At 33.8% G+C, this 25,859-nt stretch overlaps 2 protein-coding genes and 1 pseudogene across 5 annotated transcripts; 1 reads left to right on the top strand and 2 right to left on the bottom strand.

The window, feature by feature from the left end:
* Positions 1-550: 550 nt before the first annotated feature.
* Positions 551-15,961, bottom strand: LOC113512839 (uncharacterized). Of its 3 annotated transcripts, none has more exons than XM_052896440.1 (12): positions 15,327-15,961; positions 14,004-14,079; positions 12,840-13,041; positions 12,087-12,207; positions 11,232-11,414; positions 5,704-5,817; positions 4,589-4,744; positions 4,140-4,307; positions 3,452-3,658; positions 2,617-2,736; positions 1,750-1,871; positions 551-743 (listed from the first exon to the last, which is right to left on the bottom strand). In XM_052896440.1, the coding sequence occupies exons 2-12, from the start codon at positions 14,074-14,076 to the stop codon at positions 593-595; spliced, it is 1,617 nt and encodes a 538-aa protein (XP_052752400.1). In that variant the 5' UTR covers positions 14,077-14,079; positions 15,327-15,961; the 3' UTR covers positions 551-592. The 3 variants fall into 3 exon arrangements, with proteins under 3 accessions (XP_052752400.1, XP_052752401.1, XP_052752399.1); XM_052896441.1 differs by lacking the exon at positions 15,327-15,961 and adding an exon at positions 14,445-14,524; XM_052896439.1 differs by lacking the exon at positions 15,327-15,961 and adding an exon at positions 14,385-14,444.
* LOC128201009 (uncharacterized) lies at positions 9,348-10,983 on the bottom strand (annotated as a pseudogene).
* LOC113512385 (neprilysin-4-like) lies at positions 14,512-25,351 on the top strand. Of its 2 annotated transcripts, none has more exons than XM_031909515.2 (13): positions 14,512-14,976; positions 15,169-15,312; positions 16,941-17,077; positions 18,440-18,608; positions 19,091-19,944; positions 20,014-20,164; positions 20,312-20,498; positions 20,803-20,921; positions 21,031-21,423; positions 21,982-22,154; positions 22,667-22,860; positions 23,940-24,083; positions 24,326-25,351. In XM_031909515.2, exons 1-13 carry the CDS (start codon positions 14,543-14,545, stop codon positions 24,500-24,502), a joined length of 3,276 nt encoding a protein of 1,091 aa, XP_031765375.2. In that variant the 5' UTR covers positions 14,512-14,542; the 3' UTR covers positions 24,503-25,351. The 2 variants fall into 2 exon arrangements, with proteins under 2 accessions (XP_031765375.2, XP_026752063.2); XM_026896262.3 differs by having other exon boundaries at positions 14,513-14,976; positions 22,676-22,860; positions 24,326-25,349.
* The last annotated feature ends 508 nt before the right edge of the window (positions 25,352-25,859 follow it).

Raw genomic sequence — 25,859 nt, 5'->3', positions numbered from 1 at the left:
AGATATTAAGTTTTAAATTAGATAACTATAAATTATTATATTTTTATTAGTCGATAGACGCAGTATAACGTATTCATAAAGTAAAATTACAGATATTTCTAAAATGACTCTTATTCAAAATGCATTATGTGCCACAAAGAATAATTCTAAGACAACGACGTGACAACCTTGGTGATTCGCGGTTGTAATACATTATTACCTCAACTAAGATTTATTCTGGTTTATTTATACAGAAGGTATATTAAATTATTTCATTATGTTTGTAGGTTTTATTTAGGCATCTAAATAGGTATAGGGTAAATGGGTTGTTAGTAATGGGGATCTAACAACTTCATTGCTAGCAATATACCCTATCAGGTTAACCTCCATATTTTTCCCTGGATCTTGGTCAATTCTTGTAAAATTCGTTACGATGGGCTGACTGATCTTCTTTCATCCTCGTCCGCTATTTCTGGTGGCATGCCAGTGTATACCAATAGCGCATGCGGGGTTACCATTATATTATCACTCATTAAAAAAAGGTACGTAGTTTAGAACAAAACACATGATATAACCACAAAACTAATTTATTGTTTTTCTATACAGTTTTTCTTTATATTGGTGATTGGTAAGAAGGTATCTTGAAAACCGGATAAAGGCTAGAAAAATCCTTTGTCCAAAGGCTGTAACGCTTGACGTCGCGTCCTTTTGGAATGTTTATTACAGTCGCATTGGAGATATTCCTTTTTGGCTTAACTGAACCTCTGTAAAAAGTGAAGGAATCAGATTTATAGTAATGCGGACAATTTATATTGCTGGCAATATAATCTAACAGGTTCACCTCTCTGCGGTCCCCCTTAGTGTATTCATTATAAGGGGGTTAATTGACTTGCTTTTTCATTCTCGCATTTGAATTTTTCTATAGAAGTTAATGTAACCTACCTATCTATATAAATTATAATAGAAAGAAAGGATTGTTAGGAAAGAACTAAAAGTCCTATTGCTCTATACCCTGTCATATCGACGTCTGCGAGGTTCCTCCTGGAATTCATAGTGTTTAATTCCTAGATCATGAAAGGTCATTTGACCTGCTTTTATCCTCATCTATCATCCATCGCTGGTAAGGAGTGTCTATCAATGAGGGATGGTCATACGCTGATAGGATGTCAGCGTATGGTATAGATACGCTGTCATAAACCGCAAATAGAGTTATTTATTCGTTTTGAAGGCAGGTATTGTTAGTAACTGGGACTAGAACTTGATATTCTGACACCGACCTCCATGTAATTCCCTCTGAACACAGTCGCAGTAAATTCTCAATCAATTGGTTATGTGGACTAAATGATGTACCATCGTCTGCATCTATCATACCTCATTAGTATTCCTCCTATTATACTTGTCATATGTATTACCAGAGGGAGACTTTGTACAAAAGTCGATTGCTTGGGTACCTCTGTCCCATTCGTGTTTCTACCGTGAAGCAGTTGTGTTTGCATGGCTGTGTTTCGTTTCGTGTGTGTTTCGGTTTGAAGGGTGGGATATGGCGTGAATTTACAGGGTACAGAGGAATAACATCTGAGTCCTCAGGAATGGCAACGCATAGGGGGGGGGGGGTATTATTGGCGAAACAGTATACTCTGTTATGTCCATGGTACTGCTCATGTCTATAGGCGACGGTTACTACTTTCCATCAGGTGGGCCATCAGCTTGTTTGTCATTCTAAGTTATATAAAAAAAAAAATAGCACGAGTTTTCAATTATTATACTCACGAAGTAGCAGGATCTCTAGAAAGATGTGGTTCAAGTGGCACTTCTAGCTTCTCCTTCATTAAAGGACATGGAAAATTCATGCTACCCAGCGATAATACGCCCTCTTCTAATCCTGGATTTTTCTAAAATTTCAGAAAAATATAGAGTAATTGTTTTATTTTTAGCCGACATCAAAAAATCTTAAACTTTAAGACTGTATTTTATCTATTAAAAGACTAGACATATCCATAAAATAGTAGATACATTTAATGTGACTAAAATAAATGCTACATTATACATGAAAAGGATAATGTAATGATGATGCCTAGATGTTCGAAATAAAAAAAAAATTGAAAAAAAAAATTAATCTAATACTGGAGTATACTGACTTTATACCCTGAAACAAACAATCACTCTTTTTTCTTACTAGCAGGTATAAAACATCTCATTGATACCAGTTGACACTGATCTCTTTATTGTTAATAGGGTTCGTATTTAATTGTAATTATAACGGGAAGCAACGACCCCATTACCAACAATATACCATGTCAAATTGACCTCCGTTGGGGGGAAAGGGATTGTTAGCAATGGAGTTTGACAGCCCCATTGCTAGCAATATGCCTTATTAGGTCGACCTCCACGTGGTTCCCCCTGGAAACCATCGTAAACAATTCTTGTTGAATTCGTCACGATGGGCTAACTGACCTACTTCATCCTCATCTATCATCCTTCACTGGTGCCCCGCCGGTGTATACCGATAGCGCGGTTAGGGTTACCATTCCATTATCATCCATTAAAAAAAATTTACCTCCGCATAGTTCCCTCTGGAAACCATTGTAGTTAATGCTTCTTGATTTTATGCATTATCATCCATTACAAAAGCAGTACCTTTCGACCCTTGATGTGTTGCAGAAGATTCTCACACCATTTCCACATATTTTCATCTGCGGCGCCTCGTCTTTCCAATCGTTCCGTTAGCTCAGCTATATTTTTTATTGGTTTTTGTGTCTGAAATTCAAATTATTACAGCTGTATTTATATAAAGTTATCCTAATAGATAAAATTATATAGGATATAATTTCTATATATAAATGTGACTTTTAAATTTTGTGTCTGTGGTCCATATAAAAGCCATCCAAAATTGTTAGCCATAACAAGCGTACGGTCCACTTAATGGCCAGCAGTTTCCGTATCTTATGGGTGACTGCTAACTAGATCTGCATTACTTGCATTCACTGAAGAAACCTTGTTACTTCTTTTTTCGAAAAAATTGTGTACCAGTATAATCTGAGGGTCTATATTTTACAAAATAAAATATATAGCTGGTGATTACTTCATCCAGATGCTTGCAGACAGAAAAGTATGGATTGTGTAACGAAACTAAAGTTCATCTAGCCCTTAAAAACAAAAATCTAAAACTTGGTACCTATATCTAATATGTAATTTAATAAGTAATACAATATAATTACTTATGTATAAACTTAAGTTTGCCTAACTTTTTTTATTTGAAAATAATCACAATATTGTATGTACACCTTTCTACATTGATACTCCTTTTCACTTTGGGTTTGCTGGAAAAGAACTCTTTTTCTTTTTTTTTTTTCCTTTCTTAGTTTAGCTTGCTTTTGTATATTTACTTACCTGTGTTATATTTATATGTTTTACTAGTGTGTACAATAAAGTATAAATAAATAAATAATTCTATGTTCAAGCAAAATTTTACCATAATAGGTTTATTCAGCTTATTGCATAAGAAATGTCTGAAGGAAAAAGCGGCGGTAGATTTCTCACTGACTCTCATACTGGGCTGGATTGGTTTCATCTTCGTCGACTGAGTAGTGCTGAGGATACCTTGTGATTTCAGGGTCGTTGTTTGGAAGCCACCCTGAGCTAAGATTTTCATACTTGTATCATGGCGTAGCACCAGATCCTTAGATTTGAGAAAAGACTTTATGAATTTTGGTTTAGAATTTTCTATACTTTTTAATATGTATAACAATAATTATACTCATAACTGTAATCCCTGTTCTAACTACCCCAGAGAATCAATTTACCTTTAGTCTTGAAGTCAAGTTACGTATGTGATGATAGTAACATTCAGCATACATTACGCGGATATTGTTACTCATCTATTAAGCTTATATATGTTTCTTATGCTAGCTATTTATATTTCTTCAAGCTATATTGATAATTTTGGTCTTAGGGTTTTTCTGCGGTATATTTACTTAGAATTCTACAATGTATGACTTTCTCCATAAAAATAAATTCTACTACTAGTGTTAGTCTGTGTGGAGGCCTCTAATAAGAGTTTCGAGGTTTCCTTCCTTTTCACGAAGGCATCTCATGTGACACAGATGAAACATTTTAAAATAAGTTCTATAAAAATGAAGCATAAAGTTTTGAAAAATAACCTGCAGTTTTTCTAAATCTGCATTTATTTTCTGCCTGGCAGCAAGTTCAGCGCGGAAGTCTTCAACCATGTACGCCCAGTATTTATTGACCCGAGTATATTCACCAAGTTGGACTCGAGGCAAATAGGAAAGTATTCTTTTGCCTATTGAAGATGGTAACAGTTGAATCTGAAATAAACTTAGTAGATTCATACAAAGATGGAATAGCTCTCTAGAAACCTATCTGGCAGTAGGATAGTAACCTAAACAGAACACACAGGAGAACAAGATTGTTAGTAGCGGGGATTTACAGCCTCATTGCTAACAATATATCCTGTCACGTGTACCTTCAAGTTATTCCCGTAGAATCTTTATGATTTTGAAATTGTCAAAACATATTTTAAAAAAGTATTACAAGTACCTTCTGAAAGTTGTATGTAACTTCACTAGAAGATACATGATATACTTACAAAATCGACAGTTTCTATCGACTCAGGTTTAGGGCGGTTCACTTTCCAAATTTTTCTTTTCGTTCCATCATTGAATGTCATTTCTATTTCCTCTAATTTTAAACTATCAAGCATTGCTTTAATTGTTGCATTCCACTCTATCAAGTTTGCTTCTAACTACAAAGATAATAAGTAAAAACTATAAAAAAAGTTTCCCTATATTTTTATCCTACTTTCTTCTGAATAATCGATTAATGATAGTTCAGATGTTTATTATTTAATCACTCATGAACAGTTGTCTATAAGGAACGATATAGATTATATTATATATATATTCTTTATTGCACAAAAACATACAGTAACAACAATAAGTTAATAACAATGTTAGCAAAGGCGAACTTATCTCTAAAAGAGATTTCTTCCAGTCAACCTAACGCAGTGGCATAGGTATATAGTATATATATATATATAGGCATATTATGGTACCCATGACATATTTCATGCATCGTCATTCTTGTAGATGAAGATGTCAGTCTTCAAATCCTCCGAGCCAGGATACAAACGTCTGGTGGCAGAATGAGGGATCACACAAAAATAAGTAGGCTCACTAGCAGACGAATACTCTTCCTCTGGATATATATATCTAATCAGCCCACATTCACCCTTACTCTTATAACGGTCCTGATCTGATCTTGTGCACTACTTGTCCGCTATCCACTCTGTTATTCGATTGATTTAAATTTCGATATGACATCATCTAGATATCATCATCATCATCATCATGTCAGCCTTTAACTGTCCACTGCTGAATATAAACCTCCCCTTGGGGGGTTTTGCTAGTAGTTGCTACGCTTGGCAGGCGGAGTCGCAACCGCAGTCAGACTTTAGAGATATTTTAAGAGGGACGCTTCTGCTTATTCCTCATCCTCTCTTAGACGGCTCTTACGACACCCACGGGATAAGAAAGGGTGGCTCATTCTATGCCGAGACCAGACCACACAGCCATCTCCTCTGGATATGATTCTATCTATACATATATGAATTTCATAAGATTTCATTTATATGAATTTATTTATTATATGAATTTCATAAGATTTCATTTCTATATATGAATTTCATAAGATTTTTATACAAACTTCTTTTTGAGCTCTACCGGGTGGGGGGCTTTGTCTCATCCATTCAGGCAGCGACCCTGTTTCTAGATCATTAGAACTCTTGAGTTTCTGTACAGGTTGTTGATCTTTTTTACTCTAAACATAAAATGACAAAATTTAAAAAAAAATTAATAAATTGGTTACAAAATAATTACATCTTATTAATGTAAAGGAAACTACTACTTTATAGACCTATTTTTGTACATTTTATTGTAAATTGTATTGTATTGTTAAATCTTAGTAGTCTTGCGCGTGCGCATATTAATGTTAACATGATTAAACGAAAAATTAAATGATCAAACGAACTTACCTAAAGTGAAGTTCGATCAAAATTATCTTGACTTCGTTGAAGAGATTTATCTTTGACCATGTAGTAGCCTCGCTACGCTGCAACCCTTCGCACAAGCATTCAGAGGGTAGGAATAAAAACATAATAATGACATTGCTGTCACTCTCCTATGCCGACACATTCCGACCCAGCCTCATTCTATTTAGAGCATAAGGTAGTAACTGCTAGCAACATTGATATTAATTTGGGTTTTATAAGCAGAGGTGGGAGGGACCTTAAATCTCTTCAACGAAGTCAAGATAATTTTGATCGAACTTCACTTTAGGTAAGTTCGTTTGATCATTTAATTATCTTGACTTCGTTTCCGAGATTTATCTTTGACCATGTAGATGTTCAGAGGTTTTTATCAATGTTGCAAAAGAATTAAATAAATTAAAAATAAATAAAAAGTAAAAAACAAAATTTAATCAGTGTGTACATTTCTTTATTATATCCTAAATAAACTGAAAACATGGTTATTATTATCTAATTAATCAATAAGTTAGAAGTGGTATCAATAATTGGCCTATTATAGAAATTGGCAAATACTGCTGATTGGTCAGACCAACCAGCAACCTTACGAATGACATCGACACTTAGGCCTGCACGTGAAGCGGCAGAGGTAGAAGCGTGCCTTGTACTGTGGGCACCAAATATGGAAGTATCAATGCCACTCTCTTGAAGAGTTAGTTTTATCCAACGCCCTAACGTCTGAGATGAGACGGCTTTATATGGTTTCCTACTAGTTAAAATTAAATGGTCCACATCATTAGGTCTTACAAAAGAAGTTGATGCTACATAAAACTTAAGTGTGGCAGCTGGGCAAATACTAGGTCTAGAATTAAAAAACGGTAGATTCAATAACGGTTGGCGACGACCAATACCTGAAGTTTTAATTAAATCTGATATAGCTATAACTATGCGGTCATTGTAATAAGTAATGTTTGAAATTTTTATCAATGACAATGTTTGCGTTCTTTGCCCAGTTGCCAAAGCTAACAGCATCACTAGTTTTTTGCTTAACATTTCTAAATTAATCGAATCGTTTGAGAGATTGGCCAAATGATTAAGTACAATGTTAGTATCCCACGTAACAATATAACGGGGGAAAACGGGTTTCAATTTGAAAATACCCTTGAAAAAACGTTTTATCTTTTCATTATGACCAATATTATTACTAGAAATTAAGGAAATAGCAGATCTATGATTATTTAAGGTTCCGTAGGATGACCCTGATTGGAAACATTCTGTCAAAAAAATTAGCAGGGAACTGAGATTAACTTCATAAAAATCACAATGATTCTGATTACAATATTCCCACCATTTTCTTAGACTGGAATTATACTGCGATATAGTATTCCGAGACAAGGAAGAGATCATAACATCTACAGCTGCTTTTGGTACTCCCTGCTTGGAAAATCCTTCCCGGATAACACGCTCGCTACCAAGAAAAGTTGACCATGTAGCGGGTGAACTGAACTGAAAGTAGAGATAAGGAGATATTTATTAGGTCTAAAAGTTACAGGTTTCGTTACAGATAATGATTTAAAAAGGGGGTACCAAGGCTGTGATGGCCATTGTGGTACAACCACTATGCCTGTAGCTCTATCATGTATAATTTTGTTTAGTACCTTTAATATTATAGCGAAAGGAGGAAATGCATAGAAGAAATAAGTAGACCAGTCCAAAGTAAAAGCGTCAATATTATAAGCATCGGGATCTCTTTTCCACGATATGTACTTAGGGCATTTAGTATTAACACGAGATGCAAAAAGGTCTATATCTGGTTTACCAAATGTATATACTATTTCTGAAAATGCATACGACGCTAATTCCCATTCAGTATCAATATTTAGGTTCCTCGATTCTCTATCGGCTTCAGTATTTAATGTAGATTTAATATATGAAGCAAAAATTAATATTCTCCTTTCCTCGCACCATTTCCATATTATATTTGCAATATGATTTAAATGCGGGTATTGAACTCCGCCCATCCTATTAATGTACGAGATCGCTGTTGTATTGTCGACACGCAAAATAATATCACATTCTTTTTTTGTGTTAGCGAATGATTTCAGTCCGAGATAAACGGCTAGTAATTCTAAATAATTTATGTGGTTAGTACGCTCAATGCGAGACCACAAACCACCAGCCTTCTCATTGTGACAGGCGGCACCCCATCCTGTCAATGAAGCGTCAGTAAATAGTTCCATTTCATATTTATGTTGTCTAATACGATTACTAGCTATTAGAATATGATTTTTCCACCATATCAAATCATCGTGCAATTTATTTGGAATAGCCATAAAAGCATTGTAATTATCTGCATTACGCTGAAGTGCCATATATTTAGCTCTTTCTAGTGACTTCGTATGTAGCCATCCATAGGAAATGGCAGGGCATGCAGCAGTAAGGGAACCGAGAACTCGCGCAAATTCTCGAATGCGTATAGATTTAGTAGTGAGTAACATCTCTAAATTTTTGAGTATACTATTTCTTTTTCGATCGGGTAATTGCAAAGTCATCGACTTGGAATCGAGAACAAATCCTAGGAAAGTACACGAAGTACTTGTTTTCAAACTACTCTTTTTATAATTTATTACAAAACCTAAGCTTGTAAGGCATTCTTTAGTATTACTTATATTATTCAAACAAATCGCTTCCGAGTCTCCTAGTAAAAGTATATCATCCAAATAGCGTACTGATTTAAAACCACGAGCTCTTAAGTGAGTCATAACGGGCTGTAAAATTTTTGTAAATATGTAAGGCGCAGAACATAATCCAAACGGGAGTGCAGTGAATTCGTATAGACCTTCAAAATAAAATCGTAAATATTTTTTATGGCTAGCATGGATTGGGACTAAAAAATAAGCATCCTGCAAATCAATATTGGCCATAAAAGACCCTTCAGTTATTAGTTTTGTCGCCGTCCTAATATCTTCCATCTTAAAATGTTCAACACGAACATATTTATTTAATTTTTTAAGGTTCAATATAAACCTCATGCTACCGTCACTCTTTGGCACTAAAAATATGTCAGATAAATATTGTCCCTTAACAGGATTGCATTTTTGTATGGCCCCTAATTTTATCAAATGTTGAATTTGTTTTTTAAGTGCAATTCGTTCATTAGAACAAAAAATACGTTTTGGATATTCACTTGGACTCTGTTCTGGTATAGTAATAAATGGAATTGAATATCCTTGAATAGAATTTAAAATAAAGTTATCGCTTGTAATTGAACGCCAAGCGTGTAAAAAATATTTCAAGCGACCTGCATATACCTGAGATTCTGTATTTAATTCCGCGACCGATCGGCTGCTGGTCGCGGCTTGTAGACTGGTTGGCGCCGCGCTGGCGGCGGCGGCGGTGGTTGCGGACGGCGACTGTGTGGCGCCGGTGCGGCGACTACACGTCGCCGATTCGCATATGAAGTTTTGTGCCCACCGGCTCGTTGTTGCGAGTTGGTTTGACTGGCGCACTGACGTGGTCGAGCCGATGGGCCCCTGAAGTTTAAACCAGAGCTGGAAGAAGAGGCTGTAGCTTGAATTAATTGACTAGTCTTCTTAATTCCTCGAGATTCCTTCACTACTTCAGATAAACTCTCTCCGAATAAGAAAGTATCTCTCTTCCGGTTTTTAAAAGTATCGGCCAAAGATTTGTCTACTAATGGAATGATGACTGACCGACGGGTGTCTGTTTCTGCGTAGTGGGAGTCTGCGATAAGTTTTCCCGTATCGCTCAATATGCGAATAACTTCGGATATAACAGGGTCTTTCTTTAAAAGAGCCGTCATGGCCTTTCCTAAGGCTGATAGTGCACGTCCGAGCTGATCTTGTTTACAAATCAAACGTTTATCGCGGAGACGGCAAGGCTCAGGAAGCATAGCATGGACCTCTGGGTTTAGAGTGGGTGCCTTTAAGAACGGTAAATTTTTAGGAAACAGATATTTCTTTATAAGTTCTTCTCTATTTTCCTTTCTTAAGCCCTCTATTAAAATTTTTTTTGGAACCTTGTTGCTATATCTTTATATATTTCATCACCATATTCAGTAATTTCCGATTCATTTTCTCCTAAGGCTTGTAATAATTCCGAGTCAATGCATTCTGCGACTTCCTCATTATTCTCAGTTACAGTTAAGGGTACTTCCTTAGGAGGAAGGTCTTGGTACGAGTCAAGATCCGAGAAAATTTCTTGCTGTTCGCTTGAAATATTACCCACATTAAACAATTCAGTTTCTCCAGGTACCGGATGTTCTGGAAACGAATGTTACGTATTAATCCTCAAATTCACTAGGATTTCTTTTAATTTAAATAACAAACACTTCTCCTTCACTAACAATGATATTAAGTAATATTCATTGTAATAATTTATTTATAATAAACTCAATAACGAATTTTTAGTCAAGGAAAAAATAAAATAAAACAATATGTGGGTAAGTTCGATCGTGCAAAATATGCCAACGATCATAATTGATCCCGAAGAATACAACGGGATTAAAAAAATTATATCTCGAAGAATTCAACGAGAAATAAATTTGTGATAATAATCACCTTCGATATGTACATCATCTTCATCGCTGGAGTAAACAATACGCTTAGTATTACGACACTGTGTTTTAAGAAGTTTCGCTTCATATTTCTTCATTTTTCTTGACCAACGTTCCTCTTTCGATTCTTCGCGTTTGCGTTTAGGCATTTTTTTTTTTTTAGTAATTATTTTTTTTTTTTTTTAGTTTATATATTTATAAGCTTGTGCAGTCGGCGCGAGCGCACGGACAAGAATGAGGCTGGGTCGGAATGTGTCGGCATAGGAGAGTGACAGCAATGTCATTATTATGTTTTTATTCCTACCCTCTGAATGCTTGTGCGAAGGGTTGCAGCGTAGCGAGGCTACTACATGGTCAAAGATAAATCTCGGAAACGAAGTCAAGATAATTATAGTAATTCAGTATCCAGTGAAGTTAACTTACGCAAAATAACATTTAATAAATAATAATAATAAATAAGTACCACACAATTACATTAATCCCCTGGTCCTCAAACTAAGATATTATGTGATATGAAGAATCAACTAACGAACCTCTGGGGGTCATCAATCAGAGCCAAGACAATTCAGAGAAGTTAATTTCTTATATTGGTTTGATCTTCGATAAAAAATGAACGATTTAATATCACGGGACCTTTTGTGGTGACGTCTGTCCTTTCTCGGATGGAGAGTCATTAAGCATGATAGACTCCCGCAAATTTTGCAGTTGCTCTGTACGGTAGTGCTCGTAGAGGAATTGTGCTCGTTTCAAAACCTCCCACATGACAGGCCCTCCGGATACCATAAGCAGTTCTGACAGAACCATCGCTTGTGCTTCCTATTGATGATTAATGATATAATCTTTACTAATATTATAAACATGAAAGAATAGTTTAAAGCATCTTTTATGCTTCTATATGCTTAGGGTAACGAGTTTAATTATTAAACATTTAGGATTGCAAATAAACTGCAAATAAAACAAAGCCGCTTACCATCAGGTGGGCCGTATGCTTGTTTACCACCTCAGTGGTATAAAAAAAAAGAAAAATGAATGAATTAAGATAAAGGATATATATTATATGTACTATATTATATGTATACAGTATTATATGTATCATATCTCTATATTAAGAAATAATAGAATTTCATTGTGCCTCCGATAAAACTGTTTATAATTACTCCTATCCATCCAAAGGTTGCCTGGAAGAGATCGCGATAAGGTCGCCCATTGTTTTCTCATTGTGATTATTTCTTGTAATTGTTTATATTTATAATAAGTTTACTATTGTAATCTTTTGGAGGAAACAATAAAGAGTATCTGTCTATCTATAAATAAAATATTTGTTGTGTATGTTTTGTTAATGTCAGAAATAAAGTTAATTATATAGTATGTTTTTTTCTACTCTGATAATAGGTGATAGTTACCACTTTCCATTAAATGAGCCGCCACTTGTTTGCTATCCTAGATTTCATAAAAAAAATATTCTATATCTATTTATATTATACATACAGGCTCAAGTGTAAGAAACCAAACGCGATCACACTTCATGACTTGCTCAAGAGTGGAAACCGGCTGAGCTGTTCTGTTGTGATCTAACGGCATTTGGTCATAACTGCTCCATACATTACGTCTGCAATTAAAGGTTCATTTCATTACTGGCTATGCCCGCAACTTTGTTTATCTAACCGGGACATATTCGTCTAACTATATACAGATTTAAAAAGGATGCTGATTGACTGACCCATTTATTAAGGCACAGCCAAAACCGCTGCATTTAGAATCTTGAAATTTTACAGATGGATCTTTATATAGCTTAGGTGAATAATAAGAAAGAAATTTTAAAATTTCAAACCCTAACTGGGTAAGACTTCCAAAATCCATGCGTACAAAGTCACGGCTAAAAGTAAGTTGATCATAAACGGGTTAAGGATAAAATATTAAATGCATTTTGAATTTCATTTTAAGGAGAAGGATTTTACATTTTTAGTAATATAGTCGGATCGACCTCCACGTCTCCTCTGTAGAAACTATAACAGTTTCTTTTCAATTCGTCACAATAGGTCAATTATCAATAATCATTCATACACATCTATCTTATATCACTGGTTCTTTACTTACTTCACCAATGAGGAATCATTGGTGAAGTAAGTAAAGAACCAGTAAGGAATAATAACAATGAGAATACAAATAACGATGGCGGGATTACCATTTTAATTTAATGTATTGAAAGAATAATTAAGATACATTAATAAATTTGCTTACTCGCTGACAGACATTACGGAGTCCTTCGGGCGACAGTTCCATATGGATTTTAGAAGTAAGGAAAGTGTCCATGCGCTTCGAACATCTTCTAATAAACCCAGGACGAATCGCTTTTTATTCGCACATGATATCTTAGCAAACCAATATTTTGTGGATAATAGGTGTTTGCTAAAACTTAGCATTTCTTCTGCTTCTTTCTCATCTGCAACAACAAAATTTAACATATATAATCTACTCCGTATGTACTATAACTTGTCACCACTTATTTTCATCTCGCGGATATTACAAAAAGCGAAGAAGACCAGTTGGTATATTGTAACAACCACCGAAAATTCACCACCATTGTTGTCATGGGGACGACGTGGAGATCAACTTAACGGAGAGAGACTTTGTACAAAAGTCGTTTGCTTGAGCGCCTCTATCCCATTCGTGTTTCTATCATGAAACAGATCTATTTGCATGTCTCTGTTTTAGTTTAAAGGGTGGGATATGGAAGTGAATTTACAGGGTACATAGAAATTACGCCTCGGGAATGGCAACGTATGGGGGGTATCATGGGTGAAACAGTATACTCTGTTATGTTCACGGTACTGTTCATGTCTGTAGACGACGGTTACCACTTTCATCAGGTGGGCCGTCAACTTGTTTGCCATTCTAAATTGCATAAAAAAAAAATTACCTGTAGGTATAGTAATAATACTGTTAGCCTCCATAAGATTTATTCATTTATTTTATGTCTATGTACGATCCAAATACCACTTTTTATTAAATGGTTCATTAGCCTATTTGACAATTATTCAAGTTGTAGGGGTAGGAGAAAGGGATTGTTAGCAATGCGGACTATCAGTCCCACTGCTAGCAGTATACCCTGTTAGGTTGACCTCCACGTGGTCTCCCTGGAGACCATTCTGCTGAATTCCAGGTGTATTTATCACGATAGGTTTACTGACCTGCCTTTCCATTCTCACCTGTCATCCCTCACTGGTACTACGCCAGCGTATAACGTTAGCGCACGAGGGATTACTATTCCATTATCATCATTAAAAAAAAATCAAGTTGTATAAAAAAAAGAGTTTTATGTAGATATTACCCAAGAATACTTAGTCCAACGAATTTACATATTTTTCTAGGTTATAATATAGGTTTTTAATAGAAAGTACATACCGCAAAGCATATCCAATAATATCAAATCATTTATTAAACGTACTTGCTTAGTTAGCTCTTCGAAAGTGATCATTATCTATAAAAAAAAGTAAGAAATATAATATATTTGTCAAATAAAAATATTAACCATGTACCAAAGATAAAAAATTAGTAAATCTACGATTTGATGTATGTTATAAGATTGTCACTTTAAGATCCATTAATTATTACCAGTAATTCAAAGAATAAGGACTTATTAAAATATTTAAAAATATTACTTGCAAATTAATCTTTATTTAAGTTTTAGTTAAATATAAAAATACTTATTATATTAATCGTAATTTAGAAAATTCCAGGCGATAAAACTGTAAAGATAGAACTTAGATATCATAATGTTCTTACTCATGTTATTTGTAGTTACAATGTTGTCGAATTATTTTCGTAGATAATCATGCAATTTACCTATCAAACTCGATGCAGGATCGGCAATACAATGGCCATACGTAATATGTTCCAGCTATGAATATCCGTCGATTTGACGTTGTCAGTCCGATCCTGCCATGCCGCGTGTGGACACGCGATGTGCTCCACAAAGTCTGTCTATTAAATCGAGTAAAAAAGACGGACACTTTTGGCGATTTCTCTCAGTCATTTTTATAGCTGCTTTTCTCGTGGCTTCATATTTTGTTTTGAAAAAACCCGACTCATTAGGCGATCCGTCGGATCAGTTCGTCGTTAAAAAAATCCCAAAAATCTACACGAGGTTGGAAGGCGTCGATCCAGAAGAACGTGATGTATTTCAAGGATTCCGTACATCGTTCCTACCCCCAGAAGAAATAATACTCGCTAAAACCCACTCGAAGGCTAAAAGGGAGATCTTTGAGGGCAATGTAACTAGTGATATTTTTATTTGGGGTAGTTCAAGTAAAAAGCATGCTACACCCACAAGAGTCAAACGTAGGAGCCACTTTACTTTTACCTCAGAAGACTATAAGTAAGTACTAATAAAATATAATTATTTTTTTATAGATTTTATATTAGTGGCGAGCTTTTTTTGTAAAGTTAAGCAAATTAAGATCAATAATGATTTTAATATAACGAAACATGGTTTGAAAATAACTCATTATTTATACGCAGTTATCACAATGTTTATGGAAATGCTTAAAATATTTGTGTAATTTGTTAGCCAAGACAACCCATCACATCATAAACGGAAAGACGAAGGTAGTGAGAATTATGACAATAGCAATAACAACCAGAGCGAAACAGAAGAAGAATACAATTCTTCTGATACAAGTGATCAGTATGACGATGATGAAAATATGGAAAGGTATGTCTACTTACATTCTAGAGTTATATTTTATTCTTTATTGTACTTGTAAATTACATTGTTAATGCATTTATAAATATTGTGAGCAAGGGTGAACTTATCTCTGACAGAGATCTCTTCCAGTCAACCCAATGCAGTTAAAAAACATGTTGTTAGCGGGTATCTGAAGTGCTACAACTATTAATATTTAGAGTACATAAACAAATATACAGTTAAATAAAATATTAAGATACATAATAAAATATTACATAAATACATATACTATAAATAAATATAATACCTACCTACTTATACAATGAATGTTAAAATAAATGAATATACTACCTACAATAGAAATTTAGTTAAATGATTTTAAGGTTTGACAGTTCAATTATAAAAATGAAAAATTAAGATTATGACTCAAACGAAAGAAAATGTAACTTCAATCTTTTCTTGAAAGAGGTAATTGAAGGGCTCTCTTGTATGTGGGAAGGGAGATTATTCCATAATTGGGCAGCTCGATACGAGAAAGAGTTGCCAATAAAATGTGTTCTACACAAAGGTAGGTCGAGAATCCTGGACTGAACTTGACAGGAGTGTTTAGAACGGATTGGTGGTGGTAATAATTTAAACCGGGAAATACGAAGGAGAATTCGGGTTATTGAGTATGTTATAAAGGAAAGAAAGGATGTGCATATCACGTCGAGGTCGGATAGGGAACAACATTAAATAAAAGAAATCAATAAAAAATGTTTTTTTTTTTTGATTGCCATAATGCCAGAGGGAGACTTTGTACTAAAGTCGTTTGCTTGGACACCTCTGTCCCATTCGTGTTTCTACCATGAAGTAATTGTGTTTGCGTGGCTGTGTTTCGGTTTGAAGGGTGAGATATGGCAGTGAATTTATAGGGTACAGAGGAATAACACCTGAGTCATCAGGAATGGCAATGCATGGGGGTGTTATGAGCAAAACAGTATACTTGTAATGCCCATGGTACTGTTCATATCTATAGGTGACGGATTTTTTTTTTTTATGGGTGAAAATGGTATGGTAACCCCGCCTGCGCTAACGAGATACGCTGGCGGAGCACCAGTGAAGGGTGATAGATGAGAATGAAAACAGGTCAGTTAGCCCATCATGATGAATTCATCAGGAATTAATCATGATAGTTTCCAGGGGGAACCGCGAGGAGGTCGACCTGGTTGGGTATATTGCTAGCAATGGGATTCTCAGTCTCCATTACTAACAATCCCTTTCCCCCCTATAGGTGACGGTTACCACTTTCCATCAGATGGGCCGACAGCTTGTTTGCCATTTTAAGTTGCATAAAAAAACTGCTTAAAAGCGATGGAGTGGGCAAAAGGGTCAAGAAAATAAGAAACCTAAAATGAAGATAGATTAACAAAAAGTTACACAACCATAAACTTACTAAAGTAATTACTAGTAAAAAGTAATTCTAAATATTATAAGTGTATAAATTTGTAAATACGTTAAGATTTTCAATATTCGTTATTCAGACATGCCGAAGCATCTAAACGGATTTAAATGTTATTTAAATTCGTTAAATTCAAATGCTATATGAACACGAATATATTCATAAAGTATATCATTTAAATTTTTTTTTGTATGTTTCTAATAAAATTTATCAGCATAGTACCACCCGAAACACATGTGGACCGTGGACCTTTAGATGATGTGGTAGAACAAGTGCGTGGTCAACCAGAATTAGAAGAGGAGGAGATGGTTTCTTCAGCACATATTTATAAACCTTCAAGATCGTACACAGGTATGGTTTCAAATAACGATCAAATGTTATATATATATATATATATATATATATATATATATATATATATATATATATATATATATATATATATATATATATATATATATATATATATATATATATATATATATATACCACCACGCGGTTCCAGGGGGAACCGCGTGGAGGTAGACCTAATAGGGTATATTGCTAGCAATGAGGATGGGCAGCAGCGTCACTCTTAAAACATCACTAAAAACCTAACGGTTGCCAACCCGCCTGTCAAGCGTGGCAACTACTCTCATTATGGAGAAGGCTTATGTTCAGCAGTGGACGGTTAATGACTGATATGATGATGATGATTAGATTAACTTAACTTCTGGTAGCTTGAAGCGATAAAATTCTATCCCACATTTCACAGATAAGAATTTTAATCTTATAATAAATAAAAATTATTATTTTGTGTAGCGCTTTTATATTTTACGAATAGAAGATTATTTGAAAGGGACTCTTGCTTTTAAATTTGTATAAAATCCTTATAAACTTCAAAAACCCATTTGTTTTCAAGATCACTTAAACAATTCTAGTAGCTATAAATGACTAGATATTTTATGTGTTTTAAAAAGTTAATTCATAAGACTTTTGAATTGTTACTTTAAGAGAATCTAATAATAATGCAGTAACTGTACATGCGTTTTTATAGGTTACTAGTAGTTGACCCTTTTTTAAATCACATCGTTGCCATACGAAGTATGATTGTATACATAAATAGTCATTTATGTAGAATAGGATAATGGATCGTGCGTCGTAGTCCTCTTATCCAATTGACCACTATCCTAAATGAGTCAAGGTTACGTTTACTAGTAAATTCTTAATTTCTTAAAGTTCTCACGGTACCAATCTGTGTACCATATAATGTGTGACATCGTTATTAAAACAAAAAATAATGCAATTGAAAACTTATTTTCGGATTTTCGCTATTCTACGAATGGATGAAGGCCTTAGGATGATATGTGCAAACTAACATAACTTTACCACAGATAATATAACACTAACTATAATTACACTCGATTACTATAACTTTATTATCTCCATCTATCTAAATAATAGCGAAAATCAAAATCGACATATCACTTTCACTCATTCAGGTTTTTAATTATTAAAAATACAATACCAAACAACATTTTTCATCGCCAAAATGTCGTAAAAGGAAAAAAAAACCACCAAAAGAAAAAAGTACGTAATAAAAATCATATACCTGACTCGTAAAAACTAATAATAGTATATTAGTTAGGAAAAATTTTATAATGGCGCATCAATGTATTATTATCGACAGTTGGATATAATTTACATAATTTTTTGGCTTATGCTAAATCACAGGTATACATGCATTTTGGAAAGGTCAAGGAGACAAAAATACTATTAGAAACACCCAAGCAAATATCATGAGACAATATATGGATGCAGAAGCAGATCCTTGTCATGATTTCTATCAATACGCTTGTGGCAACTGGGCAGCACTGAATCCAATACCTGCTGACAAGGCTGGGTAAATATTACAAACTGGAACTTAATTAACTTTTTTTTTTTTGTATTATATATGTTAATATTTTCTTATTTACATAATACTGAATAGTCGAGGGATGGGCAGCAGCGCCCCTTTTAAAATATCACCAAACCCTAACTGCGGTTAGGAACCTGCTTGCTAAGCGTAGAAACTATTGGCATCCTCCTTATGATGAGGCCTATGTTCTGCAGTGGACTGTTAACGACTAATCTACGATTATTAATTTTTATGCTTTATAATATTTTTATAATCTCTTAATGGTATGAGACGAAGAATGTCTCCCAAAATATCTCAAAGTATGCCCCGTCCATCTGTTTCTTTGATTACTTCTTCTAAACCAATGAATTTTGTTACGAGTTTTTTACATATTTTTTACGAAATATTTGTACATACAATTTACACCCGTGCAAAACTGAAGCAGATCGCTAGCATTATATGATATAGAAATATTTAATATCTTTCAGTTATGATACATTTGAGATGTTGAGAGAAAATTTAGATACAGTTCTAAAGGAATTGTTAGAATTTAAACCTAGTGAACATGTTAGTAGTAAATATCCAGGAGCTAATTTAGATCTCGAAGATAATTTTATAACTAAAATATTACCCTCCGATAAAACGAATCCTACAGAACTAGACAATTTATTAGAAGAGTTAGATGAATCCGTCTCTGAACAAAAATTAAACAAAACTATAATAGAAGATCATCACTATGATGTAAAAGATAAATCGGAAATAGTGAATCGCATTCGTAGATATTTGGACAAAAAATCGAAAGAAATTATAAAACCAATGTCTAGTATGAAAAATAAATTTCATCACTATCTCTTAAAAAATAAAAATCAACATACCAACAGATTAAAAAAATATTTTCAAAGTAAACTCCGTAAAAGGCGAGAATTTTTAAAACAGCAAGTAACTATTAAGAAAAAATCTCGATATGGAAGAAAATTATTAATGCATAATAAATTTGTAAAACGACATACAAAACATGAAGCTGCCATTATTAATGACAATTTCAATACCCATACTGATCCAGCTAACGGAGACGCTGCATTGAAAGCTAGATTCTTATTTAAATCTTGTATGAATTATGAAATTTTACAGAAACGCGGCCATAAACCGCTTTTAGATTTATTAGAGCTTTTGGGTGGTTGGCCTATATTAAATCGACAATGGAATGCCGAGAATTTTGACTGGCTGGAACTAATGGCAAAATTGCGTTTGTATAATAATGATATTTTAATATCAGAATGGGTTGGACCGGACATTAAAAATTCAGATGAATTTGTAATTCAATTTGATCAAACCAGTTTAGGTAAGCATATTCAATTAAATAATATGTACACTATATTATTCTTAATTGATAGTGTGTATATTTTTATAGGGTTACCAACAAGAGATTATTTTCTTCAGGATGCGAACAAAGTATATTTAGAGGCCTACCAAACTTATCTCACTAAGATTGCACTTCTACTTGGCGGAGATCCTGTACATGTAAAATTAAACGTTGATCAACTGATACAATTTGAAATAAAGTGAGATCTATTTCTATAAAAATAAATAGTAAACATATATTTAAATTTTTATAAACTCTTGTTAATAAATTAATGTTTTTAATTCACATTCCCTTAATGCTATCAGTATTGAAAGAATATAAATCTAAAAAAAACATATTTTGCCAGGTTAGCTAAAATAACCTCAGCACCAGAAGACAGGCGTAACGTTTCCGAATTATATAAACGAATGCCGCTTCACAAATTGGAAGAACTTGTCCCAGAGATTAAATGGAGAAGATACTTATGTATTGTAATGAACCGAACCGTGCAACTTGATGAAACTGTTGTATTGTTTGCACTTAATTATGTCAGGGTAATAACCTTATTGTATTTTATTTTTTTAAAGTTTCTATCACTTTGCAGAGCTTACTTTAATTGCATTGGACTAGTTACTGAATTAAGTAGCTACTATATCGTCATAGTCGTAGAATACTGACGGATCTATATATGTAATATTCGTCAGATCCGTCAGTATTCTACGACTGTGACGATATAGTGCAATTAATTAAGAAAATTCACTACTGTGTATTATTATTATTATCGTTTTATTTTGAATAGTCATAAGGAATTTGTGTAAAATAATTTCCCTCGCATTAATTTTTATTATTCAATTACAGCATTTAGTTCAGTTAATAAAGGAGACCGAGTCAAGTACTTTATCAAATTACCTGCTGTGGCGATTTGTGAGACACAGAGTCAATAACCTGGACGACCGCTTTCAGTCCGCTAAACAACAGTAAGAGATTATTCATAGTCTGGTGATACAAAATATATTATTCTTTGTGCCTTGTTCAATCAATAATCAAATATTCAAATGTAAAGTAATAAATCTAGAAAATTTCCAGCTTTTATTTCATACTATTTGGTCGAGAACAAGCTCCGCCAAGATGGAAGAATTGTATATCCCAAGTGAACTCCAATATGGGTATGGCATTGGGATCTATGTTTGTACGGAAGTACTTTGACGAGATGAGCAAAAATGATACATTAACAATGACCAGAGAAATACAACAATCGTTTAGAGAGCTCCTTCATTTGACTGATTGGATAGACGATAAGACAAAAACATTAGCCGCTCACAAAGTAGATGCCATGATGCTTAGAATAGGTTATCCTGATTTTATTTTAAATAAAAAAGAACTGGATGATCGATATAAAGAAGTGAAAATACATCCAGATAAGTATTTTGAAAACATTTTAAATATTCTACAACACTTAACAAAAATGGAACAGTCACGGTAAGTGATATACAATTTTAATGATAGTAAATTTACTACTAATGAATAAGGAAACAATAGGTTATAGGTTGTTGATATAGTTTTACATTATATTCATTAAATGATGTGATGACGTGTTTCTACTCATAATATGTAAATATCCTCATAAAGAAGATTTTTCAAAGTTTCATGATAAATTTACCAAAAAAGAACTCCTATACCTATCTATTCATATCACAACATTAATCTTAACAGTTTAAATTTGACTACAGGGATAGTAAAACATAAAACCACACTAGAAAGTAATCGACATTCTTTAAAACTCAAAAATATGTCTCACTGGGGGGAAAGGGATTGTTAACAATGTAATTTGACAGACCCATTGCTAGCGATACGCCTTATTAGGTCGACTTCCACATGGTTCCCCCTGAAAACCATCCTGAACAATTCTTGTTGAATTCGTCACGATGGGCTAATTGACATACTTCATCCTCACCTATCATCCTTCACTGGTGCCACTGGCGGCTGGGAATACCTTCCATTATCATCTATTAAAAAAAAAGTCTCACTTTGTTTCAGCATCGGACAACCAGTAAACAAAACCTTATGGAATACAGCACCAGCTGTCGTGAATGCTTACTATAGCCGTAACAAAAATCAGATTATGTTCCCGGCTGGCATTCTGCAGCCTCCTTTTTATCACAGGCATTTTCCTCGATCTCTAAACTACGGTGGAATTGGAGTTGTCATTGGTAATATAATGTAAAAAAGCTTCTTAAGATAAGTTATATCAAATTATACCTTGTAAAGGCAATAATGGAATTAATTAATTCAAGAGTTCTCAAGAATGGCAACGCATGGGGGGTATCATGAGTGAAACAGTATACTCTGTTATATCCATGGTACTGCTCATGTCTATAGGCGACGGTTACCGCTTTCCATCAGATGGGCCGTCAGCTTGTTTGCCATTCTAAGTTACATAAAAAAAATTAAATCGTCTATAATACTCGTAACTCAATTTGGTCTAAATGATTTTACGCCAAAAGTATCAATTAGTTAAATAAATAATAATGAATAAGTATCCTAAATTTCATTCAAATTTATTTAGCAATTTCATCATATTAGTTTCATGATATGTTTGTAAGGTATTAAATAAAAAATCATAAAATACTAAAGATGTTTTTGAACAAAAGAAAGTACATATTTAGAAGCACAATTATCCATTTGTTTGTTATTGACGCATTACCTATTTATAAGCGTTTAGTAATTTCAGGACATGAAATAACCCATGGTTTCGACGACAAAGGTCGTTTATTTGACTGTGACGGCAATCTCCACCGATGGTGGTCAGATTCAGCTATTGAATCATTCCACCGTCGAGCTCAATGCCTTATAGACCAGTATGGACAGTATGTAGTCCCTGAAGTTAATATGAGGCTTGATGGAGTGAATACACAGGTAAACTGCTTTTTTTCATTGATTATGTCTTAATGGATGATAATGGAATAATAACTCCGAATATACTATCGGTTAACGCTGGCGAGACACCAGTAAAAGAAGATAGGTGAGGATGAAAGCAGGCTAGTTGACCCATCGTGATAAGTCCATTAGGAATTAACTACGATGGTTTCCAGAGAAAATCGTGTAGAGGTCGACCTAATAGGGTATATTACTAGCAAACGGAGTGTTAGACCCCGTTATAAACAATCTCTCTTCCCCCATTGATTACGTCAATATTATTTCATACGCTGCCTGATAATAATCACTGAGCACACATGTGAATATTTATTTAATTCTACCCTGGATAATCAAATACCTAAACTGATTGAAAGATAGTTCCATCACATTTCTTATTTATATAATGACCTAGAAAGTAAGCTCTTATAGTAGTAAATTTACAATTTTGGGAGCAATAGTTTGGAAAGACTGAAGCCAACCATAAGCAGTATTATATTACAGTTTTAGAAAACGTTCTAATGATTGTTTTATCTGTGCACTTAGATTTTTGCACAGTTGGAGAGGGAGACTTTGTACAAAAATCGATTGCTTGGGTACCTCTCTCCCATTCGTGTTTCAACCGTGAAGCAGTTGTGTTTGCATGGCTGTGTTTCGGTTTGAAGGGTGGGATATGGCGTGAATTTACTGAGTACACAGGAATAACACCAGAGTCCTCAGGAATGACAACGCATGGGGGGTATCATAGGCGAAACAGTATACTCTGTTATGTCCATGGTACTGCTCATGTCTATAGGCGACGGTTACCCCTTTCCATTAGGTGGGCCGTCAGCTTGTTTGCCATTCTAAGTTGTATAAAAAAAAACTTAGATTTTTGCACAGTTGAATAAATGTAAAAAATAAAACAATTCCAAATTGAATCGGATCTAGGCGTTCTAAACTATGCCACAAGTTCATGTTGTGATAAATACTACATGTTATTCAATTGTGATTGAATAACATGAAATTTTTTTACCTTTATTAACCAATAAAATGTCTCTATTAACCAACATTTACTACACTATTATTCTTATTATTTTAAGGGTGAAAACATAGCAGATAACGGAGGAGTGAAACAAGCATTTCGAGCTTATTTACATTGGCTGCAGAAAAATGGTGCAGATGATGAAACCTTGCCAGGGCTCAACCATACACACACTCAGCTGTTCTTTCTTAATTTTGCACAGGTTAGCAAAGTATATGTACTTAGAAGATATCTCAGCTTATGTTATTTGTTTATTAAGATTTTTTTATCATCTATCACTGGTGCCCCGCCAGTGTATACCGATAGCACAGGCGGGGTTACCATACCATTATCACCCATTAAAAAAAAAACATAACTAACGGTTAATAACAAAAATTATAGAACTACCTAATATTTATGAAAATCTAGACTATTAGTCTAATGACTTCAAACTGTGATCATCAGGTATGGTGCGGTGCAATGCGACCAGAAGCGATGCGGAACAAACTGAAGACAGCAGTGCATTCGCCAGGAAGGTTTCGCGTCATAGGCACCCTCTCGAATTCGCACGATTTTGCTAGAGAGTTCCGATGTCCACCCGGTTCACCTATGAACCCCACAGATAAATGTACTGTATGGTGATTGAGAATTGCTACCACTCAAATGACGCGACATATGTGCTCAATGTTACCATCCATAAGCAAATTATACTTTTTAGACATCTTTGATCAAAAAAAGTATAATAAAACTAAGTACATTATGGAACTAGTTTTGTGTATAAAAATAACTTCATAATAAAAATCCAGTTTAAGATATAGCTAACTACAAAATAATAAGTACAATTGAAAAAAAAAAAAAAATATATATATATATATATAAAACATTCTTCAACGTCACGAATAGAATTATAAAAGTTTGAGGGTACTTTTCGAAGACAAAAATTATACTCTATTATCTAATTTTCAATCAGATAGAAAAATCGTTTTAATATACAAAAAAAAAAAATACTCATAGATACCAAATACCAACTGGTTAAGGAAAAAGTCTGAAGATCCTCGATGTCACTTTATTTGTTAGCTTTGATCATAATTTAATGGCAGTAATATCGTTTTATTCCAATATATTGATTATAACATACTCGAAACTATATTATAATATATTATATGATCTGAACAATAAAAAATTACAAAATATAAAGGGATAGGGGAGTAAGAAATTATTAAAACGCTCAAAATTTACAGAAATAAAATATTTAATTTTAAGTTTTTCTATTAATTTTGTAAATCGTACCAAAGTTAATAAGTGTGATATTGAAAAATGTAAACTATAGCTTTAATATTAGTCGTCTCAATGTGATTTATGTTATTATATACATTTTACCTCAATTTATTATACTTAGGCTTTTCATTAAATAAAATTATATTAAAATAGTTCTTTTTATTTTACTAGGTATGATAAAATTGTATAAAATGAAGGTAACATACGAATATCGGACAATTTTACAAAGTTAGTTACAACAGTATGTAAAAATTCCGAGAACTTAGCTCGAGAGAAAATGTCTTGGCAAAAAAGATTTGGAAAGCAGCCAAATATTAACAAAGCAATTTTGTAAAATAAATTCGAGTTAAAAGAAACATATAAATTATACGACTAAGTACCTTAACAACAACCGATAAAATTTGAATTATAAAGGCTTTAGTAATCCCTAAAATATATTTAAGTTAATGCTGGTAAAAAATAAACTAATTACATATGTATAATAGATATTACACCTACCCTGATGAATGTGGAAGAAGCGAAAGAGGTTTGTTTGAATCGAAGCATTTGGCGTTCCATTGTTTCTGCCTACCCTAATGGGAGACAGGCGTGACAGATATGTATGTATGTATGTATATTACACCTACTACTACAAAATAATTAAAATTGTAATCCACATTAAAAACTTTAATTGTGGCAAACTAGTTCTTTACTTTCCAAACTAAATTTCTATGGCACCAAA

This window comes from Galleria mellonella, unplaced genomic scaffold (genome assembly GCF_026898425.1).
Source record: "Galleria mellonella isolate WM207_F2 unplaced genomic scaffold, CSIRO_AGI_GalMel_v1 utg329, whole genome shotgun sequence".
NCBI classification, from domain to species: domain Eukaryota; kingdom Metazoa; phylum Arthropoda; class Insecta; order Lepidoptera; family Pyralidae; genus Galleria; species Galleria mellonella.
This window is presented reverse-complemented; position numbering and strand designations above follow the sequence as displayed.

Bases quoted from the DNA above. Each gene is read 5' to 3' on its own strand.
- LOC113512839 (XM_052896440.1), bottom strand. From the start codon at position 14,076: ATGATCACTTTCGAAGAGCTAACTAAGCAAGTACGTTTAATAAATGAT. The intron at 3,659-4,139 runs GTTATTTTTCAA...CTCAAATCTAAG, and splicing joins CAGATTTAGAAAAACTGCAG to GATCTGGTGCTACGCCATGA. The intron at 1,872-2,616 runs GTACTGCTTTTG...CTGAAATTTTAG, and splicing joins AACACATCAAGGGTCGAAAG to AAAAATCCAGGATTAGAAGA.
- LOC113512385 (XM_031909515.2), top strand. From the start codon at position 14,543: ATGCCGCGTGTGGACACGCGATGTGCTCCACAAAGTCTGTCTATTAAA. The intron at 21,424-21,981 runs GTAAGTGATATA...ACTTTGTTTCAG, and splicing joins ACAAAAATGGAACAGTCACG to CATCGGACAACCAGTAAACA. The intron at 24,084-24,325 runs GTTAGCAAAGTA...TGTGATCATCAG, and splicing joins TCTTTCTTAATTTTGCACAG to GTATGGTGCGGTGCAATGCG.